We start from the raw sequence: 25,223 nt of genomic DNA on the forward strand, positions 1-25,223 counted from the left end.
TGCGGAAGGGTGGGTGCCGCGGAAGTACCGTTGCTCTCAGAATAGGGATTAGAGAAACCCTTGCTGTCCCACTTCGCGCGTGGCCACCTCACCCCCACCCTGCCCCCAGCTGCCTCTGCGGGGTAGAGCGAACTACCTTTTCTAACACCCTTACAATAAAAGTGTCAACGGTGTGTAAGGCTGTGGTTGTAGGGCTATGGTGACAAACAGTAGTCCCTGCCCTCCAGAATTGTACGCTTTACGAAGAAAGGGGAATCTGCTCTGATTTCATGGGTAGAGGAGATTGAATGGCCTTGGACAGGCACTTCGAGAGCAGAGACATTTGTCACTTTGTAAGTCGACTGTATACCATCTGTGTAAAGTGAAGTGTTGTGCACAGAGACCTGCGGCCTGTCCGGTATGTCCCTTCTGAAAACCATGAAGTGGCCGAAAGAGAAAGGTCACACGGAAGAGGTAAAATACACATACCTGTGCCGGGGTTACAGTAATTCATACTTACAGGAAAAGCGTGTAACTCAGGAAACAAAATCACGCTCTTCTGTGCAGTGTGGGGGGAGAGGCACTGACTCAGAGGAGCCAGCTCACAGGGGGGAGGAGGGAAAGGTGGAGTTCCAGGAGACAACGGACGCTTCCCCTGGACTAGTGAGAGGAGCTTCTGCAGAGGAAAACACGGGAAAACGGGCCCTGGAGACGCAGAGGACACATTCCTCCAGCAGGAGCAGCAGGGACGTCTTTCTAGGGTAAAGGGGAGAGAAACACAGGCCGAGAACTGATTCTACAGAACTCGCTCAAGTGAGTGGCATGGTATTTCCTCCACGTACAAGCCCTTCTTTTGAATTTTATGTGATTTCTTTGTTTTTATGTTCATTCGTTTGATTTCGCCCCCAGATAGCTGGCTTAGGTGAATTCTGATGTGAAAATTGTTAGCGGGCTCTAGACATGGATTTGGAATACTGTCAATCAGGAGTGACAGCCGGGGGCACCTGAGTGACTCAGTCGGTTAAATGTCGACTCTTGATTTCCCCTCAGGTCATGATCTTCTGGTTCATGGGTTCCAGCCACGCAGCAGGCTCTGTACTGACAGTGCAGAGTCTGCTTGGGATCCTTCCTCTCTCTCTCTGTTCCTTCCCTGCTTGTGCTCTCTCTCAAAATAAATAAATAAACTTAAAAAAAGTGATAGCCACCCTTTGGATGCTGATATTGGCTGGGTATCACAACCAGGACAACCAAAACTTCTTATTACAGATAAACCCATTTCCCTCCTTGCCCCTTCTCCTGGAAGCCTCTAGAAACAACAAGCAGCAACCAGTAACATCAGCGATCCCATAGCAGCCGCTGCCCTGCTGTTTCTGCCAGAAGGCTGGTGAGGTACCATCCTCCTGAGGAAGGAAAACATGGCACTCCTTTCAAACACAGAGAACCATCCTCCCTCCCTATCCCAGATTTCCAGGTGGATTCCAATTTTACCCCAGCCAGTCTACTGGCTTCATTTCTACCCATGAATTACCATTATTCACAACGGAGCACAAACTTGACACCCCTCATTTTGGAGCCACCATCACTACAAGCTCACCTTTGGTCACATCAGCCTATTTTTAATCATTATAGAACTTGTGTCTCATGCATTCATTTATTTACAAGTTTATCGTCTGTCTTAGAATATAATGGCCATGAGAGCAACGACTTGCTTATCCTGTTGACTACTGTATTTTTCATGTTTAGAATAGTGTTTGGCATGTAGTAGATATGTCAAATCATTTATTACTGTTAAAAATAGAGGGTAGAATCAATTATAAAGCAAGAACTTGGGGAACAAATATTCTAATATTAATATGAAAATAGTTTTTACCTCACAGACTCAGAGATACTATCATTCCATTGAGTGCTGCAATAGAAGAAAGAGTAGCCAGAGTTCACTGGGTTTGGAGAACTGAGACCCTTTCAGAGGGTCTATAAGGTAAAAACTATTTTCATATGAATATTAAGTGGTTGACTTTTTCACTGTGGTGCTATTTCTACTGATGATGCAAAAGCAATAGAGGGCAGAATGGCTACCTCCTCGGCGCATGGCGCCAAGTTTTCACCACATACTCACAGGAAAACAGATTCCAGTTTCATTTAAGAACGTCCTTGAGGGTTAGTATCCAAAATCTGTAAAGAACTTACCACACTCAACACCTAAAAAACAAATAACCCAATTAATAAATGGGCTGAACACAGGAATAGACACTTTTCCAAAGAAGACATCCAGATGGCCAACAGATATATGAAAAGATGCTCAACATAACTCATCATCAGGGAAATAACAAATCAAAACCATGATGAGATACCACCTCACACCTGTTGGAATGGCTAAAATTAACAACACAAGAAACAACAGGTGTTGGTGAGGATGCAGAGAAAGTGGAACCCTCTTGCACTGTTGGTGGGAATGCAAACTGGTGCAGCCACTCCGGAGAACAGTGTGGAGGTTCCTCAAAAGACTAAAAATAGAACTACCCTACAATCCAGCAATTGTACTGTTAGGTATTTACCCAAAGGATACAAAAATGTGGATTTAAAGGGGTACCTGCACCCCAATATTTATAGCAGCATTATTAACAATAGCCAAACTACAGAGAGAGCCCAAATGTCCACTGACTGATGAATGGGTAAAGAAGATGTGATATACACATACACACACACAATGGGATATTACTCAACCATCAAAATGAATGAAATCTTGCCATTTGCGATGACATGGATGGAGTTAGAAGGTATTATGCTAAGCAAAATAAGTCAACCAGAGAAAGACAAATACTGTATGATTCCATTCATATGCAGAGTTTAAGAAACAAAACAGATGAACACAGGGGAAGGGGGTGGGGAAGAAGAGAGGGAAACAAACCACTGGAGACTCTTAATGAAAGAGAACAAACGGAGCGTTGCTGGAGGGGAGGGGGGATGGGCTAGATGGGTGCTGGGCTAAAGGACGGTACTGGTTGGGATGAGCACTGGGTGTTATAAAGAACTGATGAATCACTGAGTTCTACTCTTAAACCAATACTGCCCTGTATGATAACTAACTAAAATTTAAATTAAAAAACCAAAAAAGAATGTCTGCAAGAGGCACCTGGCTGGCTCATTCCATGGAGCTTGTGACTCTTGATCTCAGGGCTGTAGGTCTAGCCCCCTGTTGGGTGTAGAGATTACCTGAAAATAAAATCTTTTTTTAAAAAAAGGACTGTCCTTGATAAATCATTAAAAATTATTAATTTTCTTAAATCTTGTCCTTTGAGTACATGTGCATTTAATATTCTCTGTGATGAAATGGAAAATACACATAAGGCATTTCTGCTGAATAATGAAGGGTGTTGGTTTTCTTGAGGAAAAATGCTGACCAATTGAACAGTGAGCCCAACTAGCCTTTCATTCCCCACGGAACACCGTTATTCTTTGACACTCTAAAGAATGGAAGACAAACTATGGTCATTTAGACTTGGATATTTGACAGATATTTTGTCAGAATGAACAAAGTGAGCCTGTCCCCTCCAGTAAAACAACGGACAGTATCAGTTGTCAATGATAAAATTTTAACTTTCAAGAAAGAATTAGAGAAAACCTGTGTGCATCACACTGAGCTCGACAGCTTCCTTATAGAAATTATTGTGAGGAGATTGGTGGCAATATATTAATGTGATTTTTTTTGCATGTGTAATAAAATAGGTCAAAATTTGGAAGATCTACATAACTCAGCGAGCCAGTATTTTCCAAATGTTGCAAAAGCATGCATGCATGAAAGAACCATTGAAAGTGCAAAATAGATCAATGGATTTCATGTAAGAGAATTTTTTAAAGTTCATTGATAAGGTTCCAGATTCCACAGTAAAATTAACTTTAGAGAAACTAGCACTTAGCGAGTTTGGGTGTACTATCAGGGAATATGTGCACCTATCTTTAAAAACTATTAAAAATACTCCTCCCTCATACAGAGGCTGATTTTTCTTCCTAGGCTTCTACCAAAGCAAGAAATTACACGAAGCAGAGTAGATACGGGAATCCAGCTGTTTTTTTTTTAATCAAGCCAGACATTAAGGAGATTTGAAGATGTAAATGACATCACTCTCACTAAATATTTTGTTTTAGAAAATAGTTACTGGTCATAATTTACATTAATATGTAATGCATTATTATTTCCACTCAAATATATTTAAAATTTCTGTGTTACTTTCTAATATGGTAAATATTGATAGCCCACATTTTTTTTTTTTAAGAAACATTCAGAGTCCTCAATTTTTAAGAGGGTCAGTGGGTTTTGAGACCGAAATGTCCAGAGAGCTACTGGCCTGGGTAAGACTTGAAAGAATTCAGCAGTGGCTCCAAAGAAAATGAGGCATTTTTTTTTTCCCTCTTTGCTGAAGGCCACGTTCACCGTGTGCATGACAAAGTGGATTGGAAAATTAAACTGAAGGAAGGAGACTGATATTCACAGAGGCTTCTCTGTGACATAGGACATCTTCTCTCATGGTCTCCTCAGAGCTCTCCTCCGAGGTAACAGTGATCCCTTTAGAAGGAGGCTCAGGAAGGTTAGTTAGGGTGCAGGTATGTAAGTGGGTGGTGGCCACATACCTGCCAGCACTTCCTATCACACCAATACATCTGCTAATCACCGGAATTGTCTATACCCAAAATACTTTCACCTAAAATATAAGCACAATTGAGGTCAAGTATGGCTTTGATGCATCCGAATTATCTCAGTGCCCGCCTTGGCATGCCCCCTCCCTGGGCTGGGGAAGACAATGGCATCACAGAATAGTCACCAAATTTCCCGCAAAACTCTGTAAACTAGATGGGCCTCTCTTGAAACTTCTTGGAATCATTCTTCTTCCCAAGGAAAAAGGTTGTGGGTGTGGCATTTGTTGTTGTTCTTGGGGGAATTTTTTTTTTTTTTGCCTTTGGTTTTTGTTCCGGCATTCTTTCGTGAGCCTGGAACTGATTACTAAATAGGGTCAAACAGCTTGAGTTGGGGCTTCCTGTGTGAATGTGAACGGTGCTGATTTCCAGCTTTTCGTTTGATATGTTATCTGCGTTGGCCGCTGCCGCCGCTGGAGTTTCAGATGGCTTCCTTCAATTTCCTGTATTGTTCGGACGGTGGGTGTGCGCACATGTGCCTGCAGGGAGGCGGCGGGAGGGCGCTTCTACGTGGCTTTCCTGGGATTTTATGAAAGGTTTTCAGCGAGCCTTTAAGGGGCCACGCGGTTTGGTGGAAAGAGTACAGGTTAGCACAAACGCAGGTCTGGTGCCTGTCTGCCACTCATGATCCATGTGGTTTCCAGAAAGTTCTTGCTCATGATCCATGTGGTTTCCAGAAAGTTCTTTCCTTCTCAGGCCCAGTCCTGCTTCCTTACAAAGCCCCTTCCAGCCTTGACATTTTGTAACTCTGAGCTGCACTCCAAGCCACACTAATTCTCCACACTTTGTTGGTGTGGATGCATTTGTTTTCTTTTTGCTAGACATTCCACGTGCTGTCACCTTTCATTTCCCCACCTTATCCCCGCACATAGCCTCTTATATTTAAGTTCTTCTAGAAACGGTCCTCCTTCACCAGCTCCCATTATTCGGCTCCCCTGGTGTCTATAATAGTAGTACAGTGGTGGGCTTTTTCTTAGAAGATCCAGAATGTGTTTGCTTCCTGTTTGTGTTGTGGGGGCGTCTAGAGCTTGGAGACTGCCTTCTGTCAGGATCTTCCCTGTAAGACAGGCCAGAGATGCTGGGCTGGCAGCCACTCCTCCAGCTCTGCTCTATTTTTATCAGATTCAATTAGACTTAAGGATGCGAGATAATGGCAAATTGAATTCATCTGCTTTCATGTCCTTGTATGAACAATTAAAATGGAACCAGGACGTTAAACTTCTCCCTTCCGCCAGCTACGCCTCCCGCACAGGCCACGGCTTCCCCGGAGCGGGTGTCGCGCCATCTAGTGGTGAGATGGGCGGAGGCTTTGCTGCCCTGTTCCTGCAACGCTTGAAGAAAACCTGTTGCCTGAAAGAGGAGCAAGCAGGGATTGACACAAAATACTGGAAACGCTTGCAGCAGATCACTTAGTAAATTCGGATTTGCTATTCACTGCGCAAATGTGCGTTAAGTTACAAGGATCCTTGGAAACGTGCAAAGAGAAGATTTGTGGACGTGTTCACTTCAGATGGAAGTCCTGTTCAGTTTTTAACTTTTTAGTGAGGTTTTTGAGCTCTTAGTGTGGGATCCAAATGTTGGGTGTTGGTAATTCATGCTCCTGTGAAACACATAGGCAAATTGCTTCGTTTTTTCCCCCCTCGGCCTCCGTTTCTCTTTTTGTCACCTGTGCAAGAGAATTTCTAAGAACCTTTTCAATCCCTTAAAACATTTCAACCAGCTATAGATACTGCGGTTCTGTGACTTACTCTAGTGACTGCACACGCTTAAGATCCACGACTTTTTCCATCTTCCAAGAGTTTGATGGGAACAGGAAGTGTAGAAATAATACCAATAGCTGGCATTTAGTGAGTATTGCTACGAGATCTGGTATTGTTTTCAGCACTTTACACACATTCACTTTTTCATTTGATCATTCAAACATCCGGCTGACAAAATTCTGCAAGATAAATATTATTCTGCTCGCTTTACAGATAAGGCCCCTAAGGCTGCCACACCCTGTTCTCCATGTTCACAGACTAGTAAAGAAGAAGAAAGAGAAGTGAAAAATACAGCATTGCCATTGTAATTCCTCACAGCACCACTCACTCGTGGCGTAGGGCACGGTGCAATTTGCTGTGTTCCACCAACCCCAAATGTACTCAGGTTAGTACGTTAGAGGAGGTATTTCTCTGTCTTTCACATACTCATGAAGCTGCTGACATAAGGCGATTGTTACAGAAGTAGTTAAGATCTATATTCCAAGGATTCGGGGGAAACTCACACTTATTAAGCTGTAATATGGTAGCCAGACCTCTTCCCTGAGAGGCGAGCAGTGAGGAGAGGTGGGGAATCAGGTCCTCAAAGGATGGCAGGTGGCGGAGGCCCATCAGCACCATTGCAGGGACACCGCGGGGGGTGGGGGTGGGGCTCGGAAATGACGCAATAATAGCATTCTGTTGTTTTCACTGATGCATTTCAACGTGTGCTGCGTAGGGTGTTAACACCCTTGATGTGGAAAACAGAGCTTCCCGGTCAAACAGGACCGCAACCACTGGGCTGAAAAAAGGTAAATGGGTTTTCCGCTCTGGCGGAGGACTCCTTGAAGCGTTTTGTATGTCCGTGTGTACTTTCTATGTAATTTATAAATTAAATGTATTTTTAAAAATGTTTTATTTATTTCTGAGAGAGAGAGATAGCATGAGCAGGGAAGGGTCAAAGAGAGAGGAAGATACAGAGTCTGAAGCAGGCTCCAGGCTGAGCTGGCTGGCAGCACAGAGCCCCATGCGGGCCTCGAACCCACCAACTGTGAGATCACGACCTGAGCCGAAGTTGGTTGCTTAACCCACTGAGCCACCTAGGCGCCCCAAATGTATTTTAACCTTTACAATTAAATAACCTCCAATAGCTAGGGATTTAAGGCAGAAAATAGCTCTTGTCCCTACACCAGGAATCCCGTCGCCTAACCGCCGTCGATTTCTGTGTGTGTACATGTCCAACGACATGGTAGTAGCATCATTTTGCTCCTGTGGGAGAGCACAGTAATCCCGACGAGGTGGATAAAATGCGCTGGAGCAGTCACGTGGCAACCCTGGGCTACAGTCCCACAGAGCGACCCTGAGCCCAGCAGCTGCTGCCCCCTGGAGGTGGGGCTGCGCTGTCGCCTAGCCAACTCTTCCCTGCATCCTGCCCCTAGGTGTTTCCTTTCAGTGGTTTTGGTTAATGAGCCTCCCCACCCTGACCTGCTGCCCAGAAGGACTTTCCTGTATTATAGAAATTAGTCCTGGAATATTAGGACATAAATCTATGTTTAAGAAGTCTGTCAGGACCCCCTGGGTGACTCATTTGGTTGAGAATCAAACTTGGTATCAGCTCAGATCATGATCCCAGGGTCATGGAATCCAGCCCACCATTGGGTTCTGCACTGGGCATGGAGGCTGCTTAAGATTCCTTCTCTCTCCCTCTGCCCCTCTTCCCTGCTCGCAGGCTCCCTCTCTCTCTCAAAAAATATTAATTATTTAATTAAAAATAAAAGCCTCTTAAGGTTGGGGGACCCTGGGTGGCTCAATCAGTTAAGCATCCAACTTCAGCTCGGGTCATGATCTCGTGATTGGTGAGTTCAAGCCCCACATCAGACTCTGTGCTGATAGCTCAGAGCCTGGAGCCTGCTTTGGATTCTGGGTCTCCCTCTCTGTTGCCCCATCCCCCATTCATGATCTGTCTCTGTCTCTCAAAAATGAAAAAAGGTTTAAAAATTAAAAAAAAAAAAAAGCCTGTTAAGGGGGCATCTGGCTGGCTCAGTCAAAGGAGCATGAAACTCTTTATTTTAGGATTGTGGGTTCGAGCCCCACACTGGGTGTGCAGATTGCTTAAAAGCAAAATTAAAAAGAAATAGAAGTTTGGGAGCACCTGGGTAGCTCAGTTGATTAAGTGTATGATTCTTGATTTCAGCTCAGGTCATGATCTCACGGTTCGTAAGTTCAAGCCCCGCATCGGGCTCTGCACCGGCAGTGTAAAGCCTGCTTGGGATTCTCTTTCCCTCTATCTCTGCTCCTCCCCAGCTAGTGTACTGTCTCTCTCTCCCAAAATAAATAAATAAACTTTAAAAAATTAAAAAAATAAAGAAGTCTGTTAGGAATAACTAGGCTGCTAAACACTTTTTGGGAAATCCTCTATCCTGACTCATGGGTGCTGGGCACTTTATATATGCTAATTTCACTTACCTTTCTAGCAACCTTGTAATGGAAGGTGCACGCAACATGTATGATTTATAGAAGAGGAATTGAACTGAAGATTGGTTACACACTTTTCGTCCTCAGACCACAACTTCCAGAATCTCTTAGTACCTCCTACTGTCCCCCCCGCATGAGTCTCTGTCACCCTGTAGGACCCTCTGCTTCTTGGAACTTCAGCTGATCATGACACAGCATCATTGAGCATTTACTGGCCCACGACTTCCCTCCTTCCACCAGGTCCCCTCCCTCTCCTGCTCACTGCTCTGAGTGTGACACACATGAACAAGCTTCTGTGTCAGACTCCGTAAGATGTTTCTGTATTAAGATAACAAGCGAAAGAAACAAGAAGCAGACTTGATGTGCGCTCTGACTTCAGTGTGGGAAAAGTGCGCAGAGAAGAAGTCTAAAAGGAAAGATGGGGATTAAGTTAGAGTTGCAAGGTAATGGAGGAGCTTATCCTTTTGTATTAGTTTTCTGAAATGTGGTTATTATATGCATTATTAAATAGGAGAGAATGAACTTTTTCACACATTTATAAGTGTCTCTTCAAAAACCCAAAGACATCAACTCAGATGATTACCCTAGAATATCATAAAATGTGAAATAATCTTTACAATAGTTACTATTTATCAATTGATTAATAATTGCTATTTAGCTTACAAATACAAGTTTGAATTCCCATAAAAATTCATCAGAGAATGGGGCACTTGAGTGGCTCAGTCAGTTGAGCATCTGACTCTTGATTTTGTTTCAGATCATGATCCCAGGGTTGTGTGATCCAGCCTCAGGCTGGGCTCTGTGCTGAGCATGGAGCCTGCTTAAGATTCTCCCTCTCTCTCTTTCCCTCTCTCCCCCTTCCTCTGTCCCTCTCCCCTGCTCACGCATGCACTCTCTCTCTCTAAAAACAAAACAAAATAAAACGAAAAACCCAAAACTTCATCAAAGAAGCAATTATTGTGCTTTTTAAAAGTTAATTTATTTATTTGTGGGGGGAGGTCAGAGAGAGAGGGAGCGAGACTCCAAACCAGGCTCCACTCTGTCAGAACCCCAACACAGGGCTCAAACTGATGAGCCATGAGATCATGACCTGAGCCAAAATCAAGAGTAGGATGCTTAACTGACTCAGCCACCCAGGTGCCCCATTACTGTGCTTTTTTTGAGGTTGAGGAAACCGAGGTATAGAGAAATCCAGTGATTTTCCCAAGTCTGCATTGCCAGAAGTAGAATTTACAGTTGCCAGGCTCACAAGACTTCAGAGTGCCCTCTCAGATAGACGTATGTCTGCAATGCCTCCATTTCTGTGGGCTATTTTCAGACACAAACTCTCGGTCATTTTATCAATCTGTCATCATCATTCATCTGGTTGAATCAGTTATTACCTAAGATCCTTATTTTCATGGTACCCAGAAATTTTGTTACGTATAAAGATCCTATGAAGAGTGGCAAAAGCAGACAAGAATTTTCAGCTTCTGACAGTGATCCTAAGTCCGGCTTCTGACATTAATTCATTAGCAGGTGGGTTGGCCTGTCTCCAAGATGGCCCCCAATGAGCCCGGCCACCTCAATTCATGCTCTCGTGTAATCCCCTCCATGTCATCTCAGAGTTGTCCTGTGAGACCAAATAAACACAGCAGATGTGACGGACTGTTGCTTCTGAGACTGGGTCATACGAACATCATGGCTTCCATCCTGCTTGCTCACTCATGGATCACTTACCATGGGAAAGGCTAACTGCCCTACCATGAGGACATTTAAACAATCTGGAGAGGTCTACGTGGTGAGAAACTGAGGCCTCCAGCCAACAGCTGTGTCACTGAGTTCCTCCAACCTCCTCAAGCCTCCAGTGACTCAGACCCCGCTGATACCTTGATTGAAATCTCATGAAAGAAATGGACTCAGACCCACCCAGAAAAACAATTTCTGAATTGCTGACCCACCAAAACTGAAACGATGAATGTTCATTCCTTTAAACTAATAAGTTGGAGAATAACTTCTACATAGTGATGAATAACTGATAGATATTTCAGAGAGTGTCTATAGTTCACAGGACCTCAGACAGATAGAAACCATACTTGAAGATTTGTACTTAAAGCCTGCACTTAAGTAGAATTACCTGTACTGATTTAAATGGTGACCATCCTGGACTTTGAGCTGATGCTGTACAGGGTTGAGACTTTTGGGAGGTGTTGGGAGGGATGAGAGTATTTTGCATATGGGAGGAATATGACAGTTCAAATTAAGTCCATGAATATTTAACATTCCTTTAAAAAGGTGGAGCCTCATTCCCCTGTGCTTGAGTGTGGGTTGAACTTAGTAAGTCACTTCTAATAGATAGACTAAAACAGAAGTGACAGTGTGTGACTTTAAAGATCAGATCATAAGTCACTGTATCTTCCCTTTGTTCTTTCTCTTGGATGGCCTACTCTGGAGAATGTCGTGGGCAGTCTTATAGACAGGTCCATGTGATACCAAGACCTGCCAACAGTGATATGAATGGACCTTATGCGAGTGACCTCTCCAGCCCCAGTCAAACCTTCAGATGATAGCATCCCCAGCCAGCATCCTGACTGAGGCCTCATGAGAGTCCCAGAACCACTCAGCTAAGTCGCTCTCAGAACCTAATCCTCAGAAACCAAGTGAGGAAATAAATGTTGCCTTAAGTTACTAAGTTTGTGGGTAATTTGTTCACAATAGTTAATATGTCAGTGATGAAAATTACCTGATAATATTTTCATATTTGGATTAGCAAGAAAGTTTTGGATAAACCTAAGAAAATTTTCTTCATACTCAGGTCATAGAAACTTGAAATGCTCAGCAATTATTATTGCTTCTGTCCTTCCAACATAAGCTCAAAAGTTCCTTTTGTCTCTATTATCTAATATTTACTAGATTTTCTCTGTCTTTGGTAGCTCTGGAGAACTGGAGACAGAGAGAGAGAGAGAGACCCCATAAACATTGGAGAGATGGAAACAATATTACACAAAGGTAGCCCAGCTCCTATGTATATACTATATTTTATTACATATATATACAGTTGAGGTCAAGTACAAATAATCCATCTCTAAAAATATACAGAATATACAAAAGAGTCTTTAACTTGAGTTTCAAGTTAAATATTGCATCCTTGAAATTCACCCTGGCTGTCTGGATTTGAACCTAGGTCCTCTACAGTATTCAATCCCATTGTCCTGAGCTTCTCCAGGGAGAAGGGCGTGGAGGAGGGCCGACTAGGAGCCCCGGAAGCCTGAGCATGGGACTGTTTCTTTTCCTGATGGTGACAGGCCTCTCCTCTCTGCACTGTTCTCTCTTCCCAACCCCTGGCCCTTCCTTCTCTTCTCTCTTTTTCCCACTCTTCTTGCCTCTGACTCAGATTTTTGGCCCATTCTATTGTTTTGATACTCTGTGTGCTGGTCTATGGTGTGTGTGTGTGTGTGTGTGTGTACTCAGGAAGGAGGCAGTGGCAAGGTAGTGGCAAGGGTGATATATACTGCTCAAATAAATAATTGCAATATTCTGTAATGAGTGTGTTGCCTGTTGACTATCTAAAAGACCACCGGAAAAAACTTGTTGATTGAACAAAGCCAAGTTCCTTTGATCTCCTGCAAGGAGACATCACCCTGATTGTCTTAGCCACTTCTCAGAAAAGGAAATTAGAGAAAGGTATTCATATGGCCTCAGGGCCTGGGCTGGGTGATTTTAAGGTGAGTCTTGCAAGGTGGAATCGATTGGAATTGGGCAGAGTTCTGCCTTCATTGCTTTCTCTGGATGGGTGGACACAGAGAAGTAAGGGGTTTGAGGCCACTCTTCCTGCACGAGCTGGGAGTTTTGTAAGTAAACTGTTCAGTTGGTTCACAGCCTTTTCTTCTGGGCACTTGTATTTCATGAAGCCAGCAGCTAGGTGGTTTTGTTTGATCCTAATCCTGGGTAACGCAGGTACCGGGAATTATTGGTTCCAGCTCTTGGGTGCTATGGAAGTGGTCGCAGGAAGGAGGGAGGGATTCCTTCCTTCCAGGGGAGGGAGCGAGTAGGGCGAGGTTGGGAAAGGCTTGGCCTTGGCTGAAAAGAGGCTCCTTGAGCTAGGGATCTAGGGGTCCAAGCGTGAGTGTGGATTCTCCAGGGGTGCAGCCCAGGGAAGGATCTAGAGTGTTTCTCAAACATGAAGGTTTGTATAAATCATCTGGGATCTTGCTGAAATGTGCATTCTGCTTCTGTGACTCTGGGTTCCCAGATGAGGCTGGCACTGTCCCTCTGGGGACACACCTTGAGGGGTTAGGTCCAGACCCACAGAAGGGCGTACAGAACCCTGAGGGCGTGAAATGGTGAGGAGCCTTCAGGGAACACCAGCACTGGGGCGTTGGCATGGGTGTGGGGAGAGAGTGGGGAGGGCTGAGGTGGGAGAGAGCACCCCGACAGGGGGCCTTGTGTGCTGGAAGAGGTGCCGGGGGTGTCGTAAGCCAGGCTTCCTAACCCCCCTGCACACCAGCTGGGCCCGTGTTAGTGGTTCTGGGTGGGCCTTGTTCTCTAGTGTGTTCTAGAAGCTGCAGAGATGTTTCTCACCCACAACCAGGCTTATAACACTTTTTATAAGCATGGGGGGGGGGGCCCTGGGAAGGCCCTTAAAGCCAGTGTGCATCTGAGTTCAACCACAACAGGACTTTGGGGACACCCGCGGACTCTTGAGTTGACATGGACTGAGAGGCCGTGCCTGGGGCAGCAAGATTGCCTGGTTTGGTGAGGAGGGGGGCAAGTTCTGGAAATTCACCATCATGGGCCTGACATGTCTCCTGGGAAGAGGGGTCCTCAGCCCACTTCCAGTCTCCAGGCTTGTAGGAACACACGGGACACAGAGGGACCACGGTGGGCACAGAGTGAGGGCGGGGCTGAGGGGAGCGTGATGAAAATTGGTGGAGACATTTTCCAGGTTTGCCCAAGCCTGGCCCTGACCTGACCCTGACCTGGCCCTGACCTGGCCCTGACCTGACCCTGACCTGACCCTGACCTGGCCCTGACCATCTGGTGGTTCCTCGTTGGATCTGTTAACAGAAAAATGCCTTTGTACAAATTAGAAATTTGGTACTTGACCTGTTGGTGGTACAAGTGTTTGCTTATCTATTTCTGCCGATTTTAAGTTTGTTTGTTTGTTTGTTTGTTTTCCTAACCAATAGAGAACTATGTGTTCCATTTTACAGTTAGAGAAAGGACATATGTAATTTCATTACCGGACAGTTAGTCTTGTTGTCCTGTTTGTACCTCAAAGCAAATATCTGTGTCACGCATTTGGCTAGATATGACATTTTGCCCTGTGCAAGTGGCCTTCATTGATAGATATTTCCTTTCCTGACACTTTGAAACTCAAACTTTGTTTATGTCTTATTTGATTTGCCAGGACTGTTATTGTTAACCTGATTTTACACCTGAAAAAACTGTACAGATGAGAAAATGGATGCTCAGGAGAAGTCAAGCAATTTGCTCAAGCCAGACAGTCTTTTTTTTTTTAATGTTTATTTTATTTTTAAGAGAGAGACAGAGACACAGTGTGAGAGGGGAGGGGCAGAGAGAGAGACACACACACAGAACTTGAAGCAGGCTCCAGGCTCTGAGCTGTCAGTGCAGGCTCAAACCTGCCTGTGGGGCTCAAACCAACAAACTGTGAGATCATGACCTGAGCCGAAGTCAGATGCCTAACTGACTGCACCCCCCATGCCAGTCAGTCTTAACAGCAGCAAGAGAGCACCTAGGAGTGGGGAGTGGCACCAAAGAGGGAAGCCATGTGCTCCCCTTATCTCTTCCTGGTCCAGGCTCGCCATGCTGTCTGCAGGTTCACCGGCCCCTGAGGACTTTCTCTACAGGCAGACAGCCACGGGAACCACACTCAGCTGTTCAGAAAGAGGTCCCTTCAAAACCTAAAATCCAAGGTGGACAGGTCTTGGTTTTTCAACTCTAAAAACTCCTGTCTAGGTAAAAGGCAAAGTTTTTTCTCACTCTCCCACTAGACTCCACGATCTGGGAGGAAAGACCTAGGTCATTAATGGCTGCAGAGATCTCCCTGGGCCTCGCGCCCGCCCCCACCCAGTCACCCAAGGCTGACCACATTGTCTCCATTTGGGAGACCCTGGATACCGCAAATCCAGGAACCCACAGTAACCCATCTCATAATTATTGAGTGTTTGCCTTAAGCTGAACCCTGTTCTTGGCACAGGAGATAGAGCAGTGGACAACATGACAAAACAAAATACCTGTTCTCCTGGAGCTCGACGCCTTGGGGATAGGGGAGCAGATAACCTATACAAGTAAAGTGTCATATTTAAAGATGATAAGGGCCATGGAGAAAAGTGAAACATGGAAGGGGAATAGTGTGTGTGTGTGTGTGTGTGTGTGTGTGTGTGTGAGAGGTGTAGGGGAGGAATGTGGTGTGCAATTTCAGATAGGTTCATCAAAGGAGACTGCTTTGATAATGACATCTGAGCCAAGGCTGGAGGAAAGTGAGGGGAGCACTGCTTATACTTCAGGGAAGAGCATTCGCAGTAGAAGGAACAGTAAGTACAAAGTATCTGAGGTACCTGAATCCTGAAATGTTGGACGAACAGGAAGGAAGGAGTAAATCTAGAGCTGAGGGAACAAGGGAAGCTAAGTAAGGGAGAAGATGAGAAGGTAATGGGGCCAGAGCTGTAGGTCCTGGATGGCCACTATCATTTTTCTTTTCTTTTTTTATTTTTAAAAAAATTTTTAAAAATGTTTTATTTATTTCTGAGAGAGAGAGAGAGAGAGAACATGAGCAGAGGAGGGTCAGGGTCAGAGAGAGAGGGAGACACAGAATCTGAAGCAAGCTCCAGGCTCTGAGTGAGCTGTCAACACAGAGCCTGATGGGGGGCTCGAACCCACGAACCGTGAGATCATGACCTGAGCCGAAGTCGGACGCTTAACCGACTGAGCCACCCAGGCGCCCCTCTTTTATTTTTTAAAGTTTATGTATTTATTTTGAGAAAGAGAGAGAGAGAACACGAGTGGGGGAGGGGCAGAGAGAGAGGGGGAGAGAGAATCCCAAGCAGACTCTGAACTGTCAGTGTGGAGCCTGATGTGGGGCTCCAACTCACAAACCTTGAGATCATGACCTAAGCTGAAATCAAGAGCCAGATGCTTAACCTACTGAGTCACCCAGGTGCCCCCAATTTTCTTCTCAGGCCAAAGCCACCATGCTGTCCACCATTCTGAAACTACTTGGCTGCCATTTGGCTCTCCCCACGTGGACAGCTGCTTTTAATGGCCCAGGCCAGGCATATGGCCTGAGAGTGGATGTGGAGGTTGGTTGACTGGGTGGGGAGGTAGACACCTCGCTGGGTTGTGGGGCACAGGCTGTGATAAAAGCCCTGGAGACTTCCCACTGAAGGAATCCCACCTATTCAGTCCTGTTCTCTTCTCCTGAGGTTGGTTATCTTTGCCAAATTCCACATGCAACAGTTTTGAGTTGCTCGAACCCTGCACACCTCAATAGGTGGCAGCCTGAAGGATTCTGGGTAGCATTAGCCGCTGAAGATCGATCACGAGTTCAGTCCTTTAATTCTTCTAAACATATTTAATATTACTCAGAAGAATTATGCCTTCTTTTTTCCTCCACAAATAAATATTATCTACTTTCAGTCAAGTACAGTTCTCTTCTGTTGTCAGAATGCTAAGTCTGGGATAGTATATGTTGAAGATGTAACAGTTTGCTTTTTTTGCCTTTTGTCGCTGTTTGCCTTTTTTGCAGTTTGCCTTTTGTCGCTGCACAGGCCGATTAGTCGGGGTCCACTCCCGGGGTAACAACTTGCTAGCAGGTGTTTGTTTGAAAGACCCGCTAGTGGCCACGGGGCGGCCTCAGCGGGCTCTGCCGACCGCACAGTTCGGCAGCGGCTTCCTTCTCCAGGAGAGGGCGCCCGAGAGCCACCCTGGCGGTGGCGGCCTCCCAAGCGCGGTCCTAGGCCGGCCGGCCGGGCGGGGTGTGTCAACAGGCAGCCCGGAGGGAACCTACGAGCCGAGCCCTTTTTAACTTTCCGTCTCGCAGCTCTCTAAGCAGATTCTGGTTCATTTTACCTCACCTCTGCGTATCTTCTCGTTTCCTGCCCCACCTCCTCGCTGTGTCTCCTCTCCCCGCCACAGACTCCTTCAGAGCCCAGGCCCCCCTCCCCACCCACACCTCCGCTGGTTTCCAGAATCATCTTTTTCAAGGCCTGCTCACAAATCTTCAAAGGCTCTGTAGCATTATAGGTTAAAGGTTAAAAGCCCTTTGAAGGGCATCAGGTCCTTAAAACTCAAACTGCACCCTGCTTTTCCAGGTTTCTCTGCCCTTTACCCGTCCCCGCCCCCAGCTCTGTGACTTTGACAAGAGCCAGACCTCTTTAGGCCCTAGTTTCTACATCTGTAAATGGCTCCGTACTCCCTTCCCCCCCAGATTGTTGTAACAAATAAAGGACACTAGGGGCGCCTGGGTGGCTTAGTCAGTTAAGCGTCCGACTTTCGCTTGGGTCATGATCTCGCGGTTCGTGGGTTCGAGCCCCGCATCGGGCTCTGTGCTGACTGTGGCTCAGAGCCTGGAGCCTGTTTCAGTCTGTGACTCCCTCTCTCTCTGACCCTCCCCTGCTCACGCTGTCTCTCTCTCTCTCTCCTAGAAATAAAAAAAACCAACAACAACAAATAAAGGACACTATAAATGTGAAGTTCTTCACACATAGTGCCCATAAGATAAATGGTACCGTCGTGGTTATTGTCAGTCGTCCCTTTGAGCTTGCCTTCCTCTTTGCCATTGTCTAAATTCCCTGACCTCCTCACCTCTCCACATTCTACCCTCTAAGGTCCAGTCTTGTGTCACCTTCTTCCAGACAACCCTCCTCTCCTCCAGGCTCCCATGGCTCTGTGTCACTTCCTCTGAGACGCCCTCCCGCCCAGAGCCAGGCTGAGCGCTCCCCACCTGGCCCACACTCTGCTAGGCACTGTGGGTGTCTGCACTGAGAGGGGTCCTGGCCCCTGAGTTATGTGTACTCTGGTAGACAAAGGAAATGCTAAGGAAATAAATAGGCGTGATGAATTTTAAAAGGAAGACTACAAAAGGCTCTGAGACCATAACTTCTATCTGGTCTGGGTTAGGGTAGGGACACCAAAGTCCCACGTGAGCAATATACGTTTCAGCTGAGGTGGAACCATGATTAAATCGGGCCAAATGGAGAGTGGAAGAATATTCCAGAAAGAGAGAACTGTGCACATTGGTCCTGCTCAATTTTAATTCTATAGGACCAGGAACTGTATCTTATTCTCGGAAAATCTCCAACAGTATCTAGAATACCCCTTGCCCGAGGGAATTGTTCAAAAGTTAGTACAAAATACAGAGAAATAAAGAGATTTTATATCAATCTCTTTTTTAAAAATTTTTAAAATTATGTATGCATGTATGTATTTACAGAGAGAGAATTTTAAAGGTTTTTTTGTTTTTTGTTTTTTTTATTTCTAGGAGAGAGAGAGCATGAGCAGGGGAGGGCCAGAGAGAGAGGGAGTCACAGACTGAAACAGGCTCCAGGCTCTGAGCTGGCAGTCAGCACAGAGCCCGACACGGGGCTCGAACCCACGAACCGCGAGATCGTGACCTAAGCGAAAGTCGGACGCTTAACTGACTAAGCCACCCAGGCGCCCCGAGAGAGAGAATTTTAAGCAGATTCCATGCCCAGAGTAGATCCCAACACAGAGCTTAATCTAATGACCCTGAAATCCTGACCTGAGCTGAAATCAAAAGTCAAACATTTAACTGACCAAATCACCATCTTTAAAATGATGGAAAAGCAAGTACTTTCTGTTCCATGTTTTCAGTACCTTTCTTGGGTGAAAAAAGACAAGTCATCCATATATCACCTGCTTCTGAGGGCTGAGGCCTCACGAGATGGTGTGGGTGAGTTTCTGCAGGATTCCACCCAGGAGCCAGAAAGCTCTGCCTGTGTGGGAATGGGCAAGTCCCTTCAGCTCACACACTCAGGTCCCCCTCTTAATGGGACAGAGGAGTGTGGAACTGGATTAGGACACCTAACAAGCAGCCTACGTGGGGTCTTCTTGTGCCATCAAAATCTGGGGATCCAACTGCATTGCTTTTGATGAGAAGCTTTCAGTTGCCTCTGATGCAGATGACCACAGGCAGCTTCCCACCCTCCCCGGGTCCAGGGTGGGCACACTGGTCTCACAAACAGGCAGGGACAAGGCCTGTGGAAGAGGCTGGCCATACCATTGAAGATGGCGGCTCTGCCCACTGCATGCCAAGCGAAGGCCCAGGAATCTTTGCCAAGGTTCCCAAATGGGGGGAGGGGGAAGCTAGTGCTCAGGCTCGTGGTACACAGGGGGCTGTCCCCTGTCATGTTCTTTCCGCTCCCGGGGTGTCAGGGGCCCAGCTCAACTGGCTCCTGTGAGTGGGGCTGCTCCAGCCTCTCTCAGTACAGGATGCCCATTGATAAACCCTCCAGGGCTCTGCGCTCTCAAAGGCAGGGATGGGGTTGACTTCATGGTCTTGTTCTCCGCCGGAGCAAGAGAGCTCTGAACACGGAAGGGTTTTATTTCCCTTTGTATCTCAAAATGTCATGCCCTTCATTGTACACTTAGCCCAATACTGTGGCAAGTACTTCTTTTCGAGGGAAAGAAAAAGCTAGTAACTGATGGCTGAATATTGGCCACAGGTGATTTCATTTTCACCTTACCTTAGCTCAGCCACCTCTGAGGACGAAGCGCACATCATCGATTTCACCTGGACTCAGGTACAGCCGTCCCCTCACCCGCGGCTCGGCTTTCCGCAGCTTCGTTACCCCGGTCAGCCTCGGGCCAGAGCGGGTGCTCCCCCTTCCGACCCTCCTCCACCCAAAACTCACATCAGTGACCTCGCTTCAGCTCCTCGTGTTGGCGTTTTATCATCTCATGTCGCCACGGGAAGGGTGAGTGCTGTATTTTGATAAATGAATTTTGAGAGAGACCACTCTCACGTAACTCTGATGACAGTATATTGTTACAGTTCTATTATCAGCTACTATTGTTAATCTTTTACTGCGTTTGATGCATGAATTGAACTTTATCAGAGGTGCGTATGTGTAGGAAAAAGCATACTATGTAGAGGGTTTGGTACTATCCGTGGTTTCAGACATCCACTGGGCGTCTCAGAAAATATTCCTTGCAGATAAGGGGGGACTGTAGTTAAAATCTTGTGAGTAAATGAACACTTACTCTTCACACCTGGGAGTCTTAGAGGACGATGAGAGCAGGGACTTAGATCTACAGGATCTAAGAGGAGAGATTCTCTTGGTGGAAGACAAAGTGAAGTGGAGACATGGCCCTCCACAGCCTGCTGACCCCAGGAACTGAATTCCAACGGCCAGATCCGGACCCTTCCTCCCCAAAAGGCAGGCTGGGTCAGTGGGTGGGAGAGTTCCTTTATAGCCATTTTCAGCAGGCCCTTTAAAATGGCAAATGCGAGGGGCGCCCGGGTGGCTCAGTTGGTTAAGCGTCCTGCTCTTGATTTCAGCTCAGGTCAAGAAATCATGGTTGTGAGATTGAGTCCCACATTGGGCTCCATTGGGATGCTCTCTCTTCCTCTGCCCCTCCCCCACTCATTCTCTCTCCCTCCCTCCACCACNCGCCCCCCTCCCCAGCCCTCAAAAAATAATTGAAAATGCAGGTTTGTTCCTGGAGGCTGGGGCTGACGTGGAGGACAAAGATACCAAGTAGAAAAATGTTTTCCCTTATTTTCAATTGGAAAAACATAAGAGAAAACACTGTGGATGATTCAAGAAGGTTTGGGGGCACCTGGGTTGTTTAGTCAATTAAGCATCCAACTTTGCTTCAGGTCATGATCTCACAGTTCGTGGGTTCAAGCCCGCATCAGGCTGTATGCTGACAGCTCAGGGCCTGGTACTTGCTTCGGATTCTGTGTCTCCCTCTCTCTCTGTCCCTCCCCTGCTCATGCTCTCTCTCTCTCTGTCTCTCAAAAATAAACAAACATTTTTTAAAAATGAAGGTTTTTAATTGCTAAAGGTAAATATGGTGTGTAATGCTGTAAAATTCCCTAAATGGAAAGGGCGATAGGATGAGCAAGAAAAGCAACACAGAGCAGTGAGTTCAGCCAACTGTCCTGAAAGATCTGGGGGGGACGCAGAAGACCACAAGGAGAGCAAACAGCATGGTGTGCTGGGGAAAGGGCAGGTCTGGGTTCTGGCTGGGGCAGATCCCTCCTTCTTGGAGTCAGTGGCAGCGAAGGTCCCTGGAGCTTCAAACGTGTGGCAGTTTTCCCCTGGCTAAGGCTGCTCGGGGGTGCAGCTTCGTGTTTCCTGTGCCCTGTCCCTGGGGACTGAGTGGGAGTGATGTGTACAGTAAAAACCAGGTATTCAACTTTATTTCCGTCGGGTCCAATCATGGAGGAAACTAAAATCTGCTGACAAACCTGTTAAGGAGATCGCTCTTCATCCGAATTTATGCTTAGATATTTCAAACAACGGAAGATGAGCACAAAGATGGAGTAAGTGATGGTTTCTAAGGACAATAACTAGCAAGTTTTTTTGAGGGGGTGCAGGGGCAGAGAGAGAGGGAGACACCGAATCCGAAGCAGGCTCCGGGCTCTGAGCTGTCAGCACAGAGCCCGATGCGGGGCTCAAACTCATGAAACCATGAGATCATGACCTGAGCTGAAGTCGGATGCTTAACTGACTGAGCCACCCAGGCGCCCCATTAACAATGTTTTAAAACTGAGAGATTTCTGCCAAAGAGCACAAGACGCATGGCTGAGGTTTCATAGATTCTTGCCAAAAATACACACTTGGCACAGAGTGTATTTTGTTATGGGGACTTTATTTGGTTTGCCTCTGAGCAGCCACCATGAGGAGCAAACCGATATGCAGGGAAATGTAGCTTCTTCCAACCCATCCCAGAGAATGCGAAGGGCTCAGCCTTGCCCCCGAGCCCCGCCCAGCCGGGGCACCATATGCTGCTAGAACACACCCCCACCGAGCTGCGTTAGGGCCACAGCAGTGCTGGGCACAGCGCTCTATTACTTCTCACCCGAGTCCGGCAAGGAGCTGACAGCCTGCAGGTGGCGTGGGTCAGTGGAGGTGCTTGCCTTCCAAGAAGGTAAAAAATGATGTTCTTTCAACATCGGTACCTATGTCCACACACGCTTTGGGATAGTCTAACACACTTTTATTCATCTTAAAAGACTTTTTCTTAGTCAATAATATTCTTTCATTGACCCTTTCAAGACCATCTGTTATTAACTGGTTAGTTTGGTTTCCTTTAGGCAACGATAATAGGATTCAAATACGAATCTGCCCGATTCTCCTGAAGTGTGAGGAGAGGTGGCTGTCCGAGCTGACCGGGAACAAAACCTGTCCCGCTGCACTTAAACTATTTTGTATTTACAAAATCCATATTTACGAGAGCATCTAAAGAAAATGGGACAGTTTTCACATATGCAGTTTCTCGGAACCTCCACCAGGGTCACGGTAGTTAGCCTCCAGAATGGAGTGAATCCTTCCCTAAGGGGCTCCCTCCGGCTACGTTAATAGAAAATCTGATGGAAGTGGTATGGTTAGCTCATTACAGAAATGCTTGTCATTCAAGCAGATTCCTTGCAGGGTGAGTGTAAATAGAAATGTCACTTTTTCAGGGACACTGGAGACAGATTAACTGGTGACCCACCGTCTTCTCTGTGTGGAGGTAGTATCCAGAGAAAAGCAAAAGTTTCACATGGAGAAAATATATTGTTTCATATGGATTAATTACTAATTAATTGGGTAGAGGTAAGCTTTATTTTTCCCAGGGGCAGTTGAAGAAGAGACAAAATGTGTATTTATTTGGCAAATGAGGGATCAAGTGTGGCAAGGGGTTCTCACAAGTGGTCCATCAGATTGGGCATATGGATGGCATGCCAGCCCTAACCCCGTCCAGATAGGCCATCACAGGCGCCTAATCACTTGGGAAGACTTGCATCCAGAGGGGACAGAATATGAAAGGACTGACTGACGTTCCTACTAATGCATCCCATACTGTGCGACCCGCAGGGAATGAAAAATGGGAGGAATCACAGTTAGTGTTTTCTCTTTGATCAGCAGTCTTAGGGGTGTGTGTGTGTGTGTGTGTGTGTGTGTTTCTGTTACATGCATGGGAACTTTCTATCTGCATCGTAATTTCTGTTCTTGGTTGGTGAGAGTTCTTGTAAAATGCCCCCGCTCCAGTTCTGTGGACGATTGACCCAGAGTATATACAATGAAACCAGTAATCATAGTTTGGAGTCAAGGCTGGGAAAAGAGGAGGGGAGCATTCTGGTTTGGGGTCTGCGGAAGCCTCTGTCACGCCTTTCTGCTCCCATGGCTTTTCCATCTGCTGGATGCGTATGTGATAACACTTACTTCATATGCCCTTTGAATTGGTGGAGTGAAGCCCACGCCATGCATTTTTCTCTGGAGAGGGATTACAATGATGGCATTTGAAATCCAAGTTTAGGGGCGCCTGGGTGGCTTAGTCGGTTAAGCGTCCGACTTTCGCTTAGGTCATGATCTCGCGGTTTGTGGGTTCGAGCCCCGCGTCGGGCTCTGTGCTGACTGCCAGCTCGGAGCCTGGAGCCTGTTTCAGAGTCTGTCACTCCCTCTCTCTCTGACCCTCCCCTGCTCATGCTGTCTCTCTCTCCTAGAAATAAATAAAAATATTTAAAAAAAAAAAGTTTATAAAAAAAAGAAATCCAAGTTTATATTTAGGGGATACGTAATTGCTTGTCATTATATAATTTCTAATAAAGACATTGTTTAAAGCAGATTGCAGAACAGAAAAAGTGGGTGCGATTGCAAGAGATGAGGCTGAAAAACAGTTGGCAGTCGGTTTAGGAAGAGCCTGGGTGCCATCCAAAGGAGTCTGCGTTTTATTCTATTGGACACATTATTTTCTTAAATATGTTTCTCACAGTGCTTGTGTTGGAGGATGTTCATGTGCCAAGGGCAAGCTCAGTTAAGTCCAAGATTACTTTAGGGTAGGCCTTAAATATGCTAATATGTGCGGTGATTCTCTAAGAGGGGGTTTCATGTATTCAACTAAACAGTAAGTACAATGTGGTTGGTTGTAGGTATACAACAAACACGAAACTGTCCCAGCCTGGGAGGCACTTTTCAGGTCACTTAATTTTAATATTCTGCATATACTCAACACACCTGATACGCACTGCCTTATATCCTACGTATCTGGCACAGAGCAGGATTTAGTCAACAAGTAAAAGGAGTGAAATGTCTGAACAGCCTCCATTTTTTGACATGTATAAAATGGAAAAACAGTAATACAATGGTTAAATGGTGGGAAGAATTGGAGAGACGTGATCACAGAGCATTTTGTGACCAAAGACTTTTTTTTTTTAATTCAAATTGAGATAGACTTACAAATGAAAAAAAAAATAGGTGTAAAGATGGGGGAGCTACATAGGGATTACTATCCAGTTATTGTGTAACTGTGAAAGCTTTGCTTAACTTTGCTCAAGTTCATTTGTAAAGAGATTAATCACACTTACCTTGAAACGCTCTTATAATCTGCCTCCACCATGACTGGGGGTATATGGTGGTGTGCTTGAGAGCACAGGCTGGGAGCCAGCCAGCCTGCATTTGAATCTCAACCCTGCCCCCTCTAGATGTGTGATACTAATTACACCTGTGATATTAGGCAATTTAATTAATTTCTTTATGCCTCAGTTTTCCTTATCTGCAAGATGGAAATAATAAGTCTATCTCAGAGGGCTGTGGTGAGGATTACAGACAAAATAATTATTAGATTTTAGGAAAAGTTAGCTGCTCTTATAATTATCATTTCATACTTTCTAGCAGAGAAAAGCTCAAGCCTTCCGAATTTGTTTATCCCAGGACACTTCTGCTTGGCCAGTAGTTAGACCTCCTATCCTCCATCCCTTTCAAACTGAGTGCTCACAGCTCCCGACCAAGTTCAACAACTTGGTTAGTCCCTCTGTCCTCCTCCAAACCCATTTACTTTTGTTATTTTTTAAAATGTTTTATTTATTTCTGAGAGAGACAGCATGAGCAGGGGAGGGGCAGAGAAAGAAGGAGATACAGAATCTGAAACAGGCTCCAGGCTCTGAGCTGGCTGTCAGCACAGAGCCCGATGCAGGGCTCGAACCCATGAACCGTGAGATCATGACCTGAGCCAAAGTGGGATGCTTAACTGACTGAGCCACCCAGGCTCCCCTACTTTTATTTTTTAAAAGTCTTTGTTTTTTTTTTGTGTGTGTGTGTGTGTGTGTGGCCATTGATATTCAATGACATTAATGTTCCTGGATGATTTGTATGTGAATTCTTTTCT

General features: G+C 45.8%; 1 protein-coding gene and 1 long non-coding RNA gene across 2 annotated transcripts in view; both read left to right on the forward strand.

Annotated features, from left to right (window-relative positions):
- The first annotated feature begins 437 nt into the window (after positions 1–437).
- Positions 438–1,183, forward strand: LOC144239361 (uncharacterized). Its single transcript, XR_013337397.1, has 2 exons — positions 438–792; positions 1,030–1,183. It is a non-coding gene; the product is annotated as an uncharacterized LOC144239361 (long non-coding RNA).
- A 10,645-nt stretch (positions 1,184–11,828) lies between these two features.
- The window catches only part of LOC144239181 (uncharacterized), a 54,139-nt gene continuing 40,744 nt past the window's right edge, over positions 11,829–25,223 (forward strand). Inside the window, exons 1-2 of the mRNA XM_077773187.1 lie at positions 11,829–11,870; positions 19,597–19,822. Of these exons, the coding sequence (XP_077629313.1) occupies positions 11,849–11,870; positions 19,597–19,822 (248 nt within the window). The 5' untranslated portion in view covers positions 11,829–11,848. The remainder of the gene's footprint in view (positions 11,871–19,596; positions 19,823–25,223) is intronic.

The sequence above is a fragment of the Crocuta crocuta genome, unplaced genomic scaffold (assembly GCF_008692635.1).
Source record: "Crocuta crocuta isolate KB4526 unplaced genomic scaffold, BGI_CrCroc_1.0 scaffold140, whole genome shotgun sequence".
NCBI classification, from domain to species: domain Eukaryota; kingdom Metazoa; phylum Chordata; class Mammalia; order Carnivora; family Hyaenidae; genus Crocuta; species Crocuta crocuta.